At 36.8% G+C, this 10,000-nt stretch overlaps 1 protein-coding gene across 6 annotated transcripts in view; it reads right to left on the reverse strand.

Moving 5' to 3' along the window:
- Nucleotides 1-10,000, reverse strand: part of LOC135221806 (uncharacterized) — a 938,326-nt gene that overhangs the window by 114,189 nt on the left and 814,137 nt on the right. For all 6 annotated transcript variants that reach the window (XM_064259684.1, XM_064259685.1, XM_064259683.1 and 3 more), the window contains one exon: nt 6,819-6,954. In XM_064259684.1, coding sequence (XP_064115754.1) covers nt 6,819-6,954 — 136 coding nt within the window. The remainder of the gene's footprint in view (nt 1-6,818; nt 6,955-10,000) is intronic.

The following is a 10,000-nucleotide window of genomic DNA, read 5'->3' on the forward strand; positions in this document are numbered from 1 at the left end:
ATAATAATTTTAAGAATAAATCTTCAGCAAAATAAATTACGAAGTCACAGGCTAGTGCCCGAATGCACTGAAAATCGCCCCCACCCCACTTACCAACTAACACTTATACTTTTAATGGTTGCCAACATTAAGTGGAAGGTTTGTGCAAAAAGATGTGTATGACTAATATTTACCGTTTTGCAACAGAATTATAAGGATTTCGCCCTATAACACTGGCAAAACTGGACCATTTTACAGTTTATCCATAACCATGTTGAATGTAAACAATTTATGAAATTGTATCCAAATTACCACACTTAGTATATCCAAAATTATCTCAAAATAACCCTCTTTTTTTCGGAAAATACCCGAAATTTTCTTGAAAATCAAACGGAAAGCCTGAATAACCTTACAACACACCCAAGGTTATTAAGGGGAAGATAAGTGCAAAATATGCTTAAATTAATCAATGCGCAGACGAGGGGTAACACTTGAAATACCAATTAAGGAGCAATAACTGAGGTTCTCTTGAATGAATGTAAAATTTTGGCTAACTAAGGATCCACGGTCAGGCTCAGTTCAAGTGAAAATGTCCTACAGAGGATTTATAACATTACAACAAGAGTTACTGAGTGTACAAAAGTGTAACGTACAGCTAAATGAACACAAACTAAAGAGGGCATGCATCCGCAGGCCATAATTGTATCTTCCCGACTGCAGGTTGAGGCGATTTTGTTTTCAAGATGAGTCATAAGCAAAGTTAATCAGTTACTACCGACGAAGTTGCCAATACAAAGAATGCACAGAGGTCGAAGTGTTAAGAGGTGTAGCTATGCACGTCCTACTCACGTCGCATCTCCGGGGGAATCTCCGCAAAAAGACTTATAAATAGGGATGAAAAGAAAGCTTCCATCTCAAAACGACTTCCAAAGAAAAGATGAAAGGGGGAAGGAAGATTTATCATCACTCTTGTGAAGAGATCTAAAATACCGAAGAAAATCGTTTGAGTGGAGGAGGAAAAAAGGTCGGAGGTGGAATCAGTCCAAGTGAAGTACTAAAATCCTTTCAAGCGGTCAGTCAGTCTCCCGTTGTCTCTTCTCGTTTTGTCAGAATTTCATTGTTTGCATTCACTGCTATGACCATATTAATAATTCTGGATATGTAAATACTTAAGGAGGATTTTCTAATAACATCTAACCATATCTTTCCTTCGAAAGGCTTTCGATTAACACGGCGATCTCTTTCATGTCTTTCATATCTAAGCAAATTTTACATTAACTCCGAAATCACAGGAAATGCTGACGAGCACTAATTTTTCTATTCCATAAGCACATTATTTTCATTACTTCAAAGTCCTTACTGGTTGAACCTTAGAATTTTCACCTTCATCCTTTCCTACTAATATCTGAAAATACTCTCAAATTAACCTAAATGGGCTTGTAATCTTACATATGTAAAAATGAGAACACGACTATTTTACAAATGTAAAACAGAACGCTGCTATTTTACAGACGTAAAAACCAAAACACTGCTATTCTGCAAGGAAAAGGAGAACGCACGCGAAACTGATAAAACAAAAACGGGTAAATTAAAAATGTTTTCAGAGATACTGAAAAGTCTAGAAAAGGACTGGACGAATCAATGAGCGCTGCTCCCTCCAGGAAAGCTTTGTGCCCTGCAAAATTTACTGCGCGATTTTTTTTAAAGAAGAGACAAAGATGTAAGAAAATACGATGGAAAAAACGTACAAGGCCAGAGGTCTACGCGAAGATGGAAGGTTTATCCGAAGTGAAATTCTCTTTGGATGGAAAAAGAGGAATGAATGGAATTCTTACTGATAAAAGACGAGTTCGCGAGAGACTGGGTAACTAAATCATAATCGTTATCCATGCCAAGGGTCTCAGGTAATTAACTACACAAAATATAACGAATATAAGTAATCAGTAAGAACCTAAATGCTCACTTTAAGACTCTCGCATACACAATCTTGAGAAAGATCATCCAAGTTTAGGAGTGGAATTTTAAATGGAATGGCGTAATATGGAAATTTTAAATATAATCATATAAATAATACCTTGGCACTGAAGTTCACAGGTATGACAGAGACAGGTCCTGTCTGCAGAAAAGAATCTTCTTTTGGCGTAAGGTATAACCACACCAAAACAAATAAACGGCAGAGGTTTCAAGATAATATTCACCCTCGAGATGAAGTTATCTAAATGTGAAAGATTCCGGCAAGGAAAAATGAGTTTTGTTATCCCAAGCAAGTTACACATTGAGAAAATAGAGGTGGAGGCAATAAGCCAACACAAACGGTTGCAATACCTGAGCATTAGACTTGGTGAAGATATTGGGGATTTCGAAAAGAATGGCCCCCCTTCGAGAACAATGTGAGGATTTTAATTCCTATCTATTCAAGGAGAGAATTTGATTTTCTTCACGTATACAGCACAGATTTGCTTGCTGCTTATATTTTATTTTGCAGTGCTTCTTAAAGTCGTTACTATTAATCAAAATGCGAATTCATGAGAAACAAAAACGAAATTGAATTGACTGTCAAAATAAGAATCCACAGAAAACGGAGACAGAATGTGTCTAACGAATATGTACAATCAACAAACATGCTTATAAGCACAAAACTACAACTTAATATATTTTCCACAACCTATCAATATTATTTCTTAACCATCAAGTTTACTCTCAAAATAGCAACTTCGACAAGCCTAATAGAAATGAAGAACAAAGTAGTATCGACTCCAAAATAACTTCATTCAAAGAAATGATGACAATGCTTTCTGAAACGATTTCAAAGAGCACCAATGTTTCCACTAACATAAAAGAACGAAATGAAAAAGGAGCCCCATGCAGAAGATAGCTCCACATATCAAGAAAAACGAAAGCCTATCAATTCCCGCTGTGAGAAATTCTAACATAATAAAAAGGACATTTTACACTCGAAGAGCCTCACCAAAATCCTGCCCTAAAAGACTCTGACATCGGATTTTTATTTCTAAAGAATACCAAACGGCAATTCCTAAGGCAACTGGCTGCATGTTTTTTTGGACGTAACCAAACATGGGGCCCTGTAGCCAAACTAAAAATTCGTTTACACGGTAGAATTCATCAAAAACGTATCTTGTCAAAGATTACCTTCAAGATTCCTGAAATCCATCTGTGGCTCTCAAACTCAAGATTTTTCTCCTCTTAGCTTTACCAGGCATCGAATCATCAATAGCTTAAAAAAAAAAAGTTGACCTCTAAAACAAAATACATCGCCTAAAGTTTCCTAGAATTCCCTGCGGCACACCAATAAGCTTTTTTGTTGGAAAAAAATAACCAAATAAAGTATCCAAATAGAATAACCCAATAAAACAGCGGCCACTCCTCCCAGATTTAGATGAGTTTCTTCTGTATCGTCTCCGCTGATTTTATTGACTTTGTCCCTGATGACAAGTAAAGATCTTGATGCGCAAACAAAAGCCAAAAGGCTTCGAAATATCGTTAGGGACCTGAAAAATTCTCGAAACGAAAAGAAGTTTCTTTTTTAGGGGCGGTAGGAATCAAATGTAGTACATCCGCTGAAGAAGTAAAAGCGTCTAAATTTTTCAAAGATAGGTGTGCACACCCACAAATTTAAGGAAAAGGTGAAAAGGAAAATGAAAAATTAAAATAACGATGGTGCCAGTATGATAGATTATTCATTACTTAGTATTAGTACTGAATTACATGATTGCAAACAAGCATATAGAAACGCAAACACGCTTGAGAATGCGCGCGCGCACACAGTGCCGAAGGATCCCAGTTCGAGTCTCCGTAAGAAACAAGAAATCGAGAGAGAGAGAGAGAGAGAGAGAGAGAGAGAGAGAGAGAGAGAGAAATGTAAAAATATTTTGCACAAAAATATTTAAGTTTTGCAGAATTATGGTTGCAGTTTTCTTGATGCTTATGCTATTGGTAGCTTTTCAAGAAGCGTGATACCATTTCAGTTGGAGAGAGAGAGAGAGAGAGAGAGAGAGAGAGAGAGAGAGAGAGAGAGAGAGAGAGAGAGAGAGGAGTAATTATCCTGCCTTCCATCCAGTTTTTTTTCTTTTTTGGAAGAATAAACAAAAAATGTAAACACATTCGGGTGTAATTTGGAAAGAACTTGTTCTAACGAGGCATTTCTCAAGACGACGAGATTTCCCGTCACGAATATCAGAGCAAGAGGTGGAGGACTGTTGGTGTTTGTACGAAAGGATACTTATATAATGCATAATTTCTTCTACTCCGAGAGTGCTACTACGCATCTACTGTGAAAGGGATGGACGGCTTATTGCCATGTTATTGGGAAGAATAGAGTAGATTATTGAATTTCGGCCGAGCATTGGGACCTATGAGAGAAGAAAGGTTTAAAAGGTGTAACAGGAAGAAAACTTCGCAGGTGCGCTTTGAAACAATTGTTAGGAGAGGATGGATGGCAAGATGGAAGAAAGAGAATATGAATTGAGGTACAGTGAAAAGAATGAAAGGGGTTGCAGCTAGGGGTCGAAGGAACGCTGCGAAGAACCTTATGTAATGCCTACAGGGCACCGCACGAGGAGCGCTGACGGCACTACCCCTCTACAGGGTCCATGTTATTGGGGAAATATCTAAATATCGTCAAAACCCAACGTCAGTTCAGTTCACATCCCGTAAGAATTTTGTGGGAGACATTTCATCCTCCTTCACAAGAGAAAGGAGATAGATTATAGATTACTATATAAATATATCCTTTAATGCAATCATTTGTTATATAAAAGACAGAACAGCTACGATAACAAAATTAATAGTGATACCAATACCAACATCAAAAGCAACAACAATAAAGGGACAAAGGAACGCCATAAAAACATAAATAACGATATGGCAACGAAAGGAAGGAATCCGGGAGGGTTTAGAACCATACACTGGAGTAACGAAGCGACTGTTAACGATACGGGAACAAATATACGTGAATGCGTCTATGAATAACTGCCCAAATCCCTTCATTCCAAATACATTCATACATGCAAACATACATACAGTATATGTATACACATTTATATATATGTATACACATATATATTATATTATATTATATTTATATTATATTATATTATACTATATAGCACCAACACGTTCTTCTGACATGGAGGGCACCCAGTCACCAGGGAGGAAGAGACTTAAAGTAAAAACTGGTGACATATTTACATATACACACAGAGCGTAAACACAAATTCAAACATGTAAATATATTCACAACGTCGTTCATACATGCGTAGTGTCGTCGGCCCCTTGGAAGCCTAAAGCCCTAATCGTATATTAGTGCTGGGTGTTTACTTTCCATTTGAGTGTCGGGTCTACAATGTTTGCCAAAGGCCTGACATAAAAGTGAGCCACATACAGAGTATCCATTTTTACGATTCTTCCACTACATTAGAAATACAAAACCCAGTGTTTGAACTTTTTCTGCCTCTTTGCACAACAGACGGAGAAGAGTTCTATTCTTTCCGTCCACGATTCTCCGACGACGTTCCCGAAGGATTTAAGAGTTTCTTGTATCACTAGGAAAAAAAAGGGGCCATAAAAAACGTACGAGCTTTACTTTACCATTAAAACTAAAACTCACGCGGATCATAAAATATGCAACACGTAACGGCTGGAGTTTAACAAGGGAACAGTTACTTTTCTTTCTTTCTTTCTTTTTAACTATACATTCCGTAAAGTTTCATCAACGAACGCAGGAAGTGATGGTAAAACTAACACGATTAACAAGTAAAAACAACAAACTACTTTGCATATGAATCCCTAAAGCCTAAACTGAAGGTGCTGTAGTCACGGATATTTAAAAAAAAGGATCATTTGGTAAAAGGATATTCGCTTTCATGAATCATGTTCACTATTCGATTTTATGGCTGACAGTTATAAATAATAACTTTGGCCTCATTTTGCTTGAATGGCACAAGTAGTGCAAAAAATATATATACAATTTGAGGATTCATCGCCACTCACAGTCAAGTATTCGCATCTACATATGAAAGGAAAAGGAAAATTCTTGGCATCTATATACAGGTATCAACTTCGTTCTTGCAAATGATTAGTCAATTATTTTACCCTGTACTGTGCTGTTAAGAAGACTAAATCTTGTACAGTGATCCCTGGGCAACTTTCCCAGACACAGCCACGGAATTAAATGACTGAGTATTGAGTCAAAGAAAACCACTTTAATCGGAAACTGGCCCAAACACTGCCTTCGCTACAAGTCTTACGAAAACTCACTGCAGTAGTAATTTCATAATAATCCACACGTAAGAGGGAAATAAATTACTTTCAAACTTCTTACAAAGAAACAACAAACCGCAAGGCATACAATGAAGAAAATGAACAATCTGGCTGTGAGAGATTTAAACGATTACACAAACTACCCAAGAATTCTTAAACAGATCTGAAGAGTGTAAATGTGATAGTCATTAAACTTACAACTGATATCCTGATGCCCAAAGAACTTCGGTATTCCTTTAAGCAATACTTTCCAGCGAGGAAAGAAAGAAATAAAACCTACAACCCAAAACAAGTTCTCATAATTACAGCCGACTCAGACGTTTCTTTAAATATGCCAGGTTTTGCAGTTACCTGCAAGAAACACTCTTGATTGTGGGCTTAAAGACTGCTCAAGAATTTCAGCAATATATCCCCACCTTGACTCTAATTCGCCTAATTCATTTTCAAGGGGAGAAAATAGATTCAATAACTCTTCATTTACATAACCCCCCGTCCTTTCACCGCTTACAAAGAGGAACAAGACTTTAAAAACCGAGGCATTTAAAGAGATGACGACTTACTTGGGTCGAGGATCGGTCTTGGCACTACCACTAGGTTGGCCGAATCACGGTCGGGAGCTGGTCTCAGGTAACGTGTCCAATTACTCCTGCGTGGGTCAACCGTACTCAGGTACCTCTTGCCCTCACCGCTAAACACCTGCAAAGAACAACATGAAACATTACATAAGGATGAAATTCATTTTCATAATAACAATAAAGTGGTTACAAAGCTATCATTTCATTTCATTTCTTTATAAATTATGACTTTTTCTATAATGCCTTTCATCAATGTAGAATTTTGAGGAAGACTGCGATACACTACTGTCTTTGAATTAATCCTCTTCTACAGAAAGTTTTTTTTTCTTTTTTTTTTTTAATAATCATGGAAAATAACTTTTTGATAACTTCTCTACTGTTGTCTTACACATACCAAGACCTTTCAGAATACAATTGTCCCATTCTCAAAGTTGGCGATGAAATGCCAAATTTTCTGAAAACTATATTTCCTAGTTATGTAAACCGTACGTTTTTCATATGGCGTATCCTTCCAGCGCATATCAAAGAAGGCGTAGTGTTTGCACCCCGTGGGAAGAACTGAGATTTTGGAACTTTTGTCTCTTTATATCAGAGTATCCCTTTCCCCTATTCCCCAGAGGAGCAGCCTCATCAGAGCAGGTCACACGGAAAAGCCGTCTGCTCATGTAAACCTTTGGTGGAAGCTCATTAAAAGATTTAGTTTCATACTTCAGGATGCTTTTGCTCAAAGCTGCTTCTTCAGTAACATTCTTTTATTTTGCAACATCTAATTGAGAGAAACATTTATTATAAAAAAATCAGAATGCTATCTTGCAAGCCGACTTCAACTAAACTACTGTACAGTAATTGTCATGCTCTATAATTGCATATTATTAAGGACTTCTGATTGCCCATTCGATGATTCCCCTGCCAGCAATGTTCAGCACTTACATTCCTCTCGTCATTTTGAGTAAAAACCCTACATTTTTCATTATTATTACCATTGCTATTAATAGAAAGATGCTTTGACAACTGCCTCCCCTCCCTCGCTCTGCAATGCTTTCCAACAAAAGAATCCCATAGAAAAAAACGCAGAATATTTTTCTGGTGTTCCGACATTTTAATTAGGCTGATGAAATTACTTCCTAGATGATTGGATTGCGTTTATCGGAAATGCAACTGCAGCTCTAACAGATTGCCAAATGCTTATTGCCATCATTTAATAACATTACAATGACTGGGCTTACTTTGGGGAATATTTCTAAAGGCTGATTTTAATTAAATTCCTTAATTAGAAAACGACGATAGGCTCTCCATCATTAGATCAGTAAAGAACTGCGCTACACAAATACGATCCGACGCCAGTTTTGTCATTGTTCGACTTCAGAATTTTAGTTGAACGGAAACCTTACTCAATAAAGATATATCAATCATTTTTTTTTATGGCAAAGCGAAGTGAAGTTTCTTTAGGATGCAATATCTTTACATTTAAATTTGATTTTCAATGGCTACACATGTTCTTTCTTGCCTGAGCTAAATGATTCTACATGACTTCTCTTGTACGGCGGTGTTCCAAATAAATTATCTTAGCAGATGAATGAAAGAGGACACCTTGAACAATATCAGTCCATTACTAATGCAAAAGACATGACGAAAAACAGCAGGATATTCAGTACCAATCTTCAAGCCATAGACAAATTATGGACTCTTAGCCATCAAATACCTATGACTGCAAAGGGAGAAAATACTTAAGATAAATAAAATACCAAATCGCAGGCTCATGCTACCCAAAGAGGTTAAGCCATTACGATAGAGATGAACCACGAAACAAGTTTATTATCACCGAGAACTTTGTAGTTATCCTGGAGGCCTCTCAGAGGTTAAGACCGTTAAGGAAACAAAATAATTTACAGGAGAAATTTCTTCATCATTTTCAACGGACATCTATGAAGATGTGCTATAAAGTAATGACGCTTCGTCATCTCCCCCCCAAAAAAAAAAAAAAAAGGACAGAACTAAACGTAAAAGCCTAAATCCGTTTTTATTGACAAAGCTGTATATTTAGTCATTTATTTATGAGTGCGATTGTAAATGAGTTATGGCTGGACCAGAATTCGGCTATTAATCACGTATTTCACATCGTACCGTAAAAAAGGCCCATAAAATGTATTATTCTTTGACGTGCAATCAAAAGGAATGAATTCCTGCTACCCCTGCAATTGCAATATTCCACTAAATTTGCTTCTATCCATATCAGTGCTCAATCGAATTCAAAACAAATATATGTGAAAATAATTCGTCTAATATAATCATTTGAATATTTGTAATAACAAACTGCCCCGAACAGTTTTTCTCCCTCTATTATTTTTTGCTGCAAATTAGTGCCATTATTGGACAATCAGGAAATGACAATACGTCGAGTTAATTTCGGTAATGAACTCATTGCTATGACTATTCTTTTTCCTTTTTCATTATTTATTCTCTGTCTGACATAGATAATCATCTACATTCTGCAACTGAACGTTAGCGAAAGTAAGAGGGAAGCGCATTAAATCAAATGGAACTAAAATGTGAACAGTAAAACATTTTCAGATGAGAACTTACTCGATTCTTCAGTCTAAATAAATGAACTCTTGTCAGAATCTAGATTCGACAACTGCTTATGTTTCGATACCGTCAAACTAATGGTACAGATGTCTGTAAATCAAATATAATAAAGTGCTTATAATACCAGCCGTGGAAAGCAGGCATCATTGGATGTATGCCATCGTTAGTGACCAATCAACACACGAAACAAAAATTAATAACAGCGTTCAAATTAATTTCAGCAATACAAATGTTCGTGTTAATAAGTGTGAGAAGTTATTCGTTACCCGCAGCAGTTTCTAAAACACCTAAAATAACCGATGGAAACAAAATGCAATGTAACTTCTTCTCTTCCGCGATAAAGATCCAAAGGCAAGAGATTTGCGGGGCAGGACATCAAAGATGACAAGAGGAACAAGGAAAACATCGGTAAGAACATCAAAAGAGAAACATTTTGAAAACTGATGTTACATGGGACGAGACATTTGCAATCTTGTTTGCTCAGGATGAGACTAGTTCAATTTCCGTACAAAAAGGTTAGAGATGTTAAGTCCCAGATAGAGTAAACAATGAGAGAGAGAGAGAGAGAGAGAGAAGGAGAA

The sequence above is a fragment of the Macrobrachium nipponense genome, chromosome 3, assembly GCF_015104395.2.
Source record: "Macrobrachium nipponense isolate FS-2020 chromosome 3, ASM1510439v2, whole genome shotgun sequence".
NCBI classification, from domain to species: Eukaryota; Metazoa; Arthropoda; class Malacostraca; order Decapoda; family Palaemonidae; genus Macrobrachium; species Macrobrachium nipponense.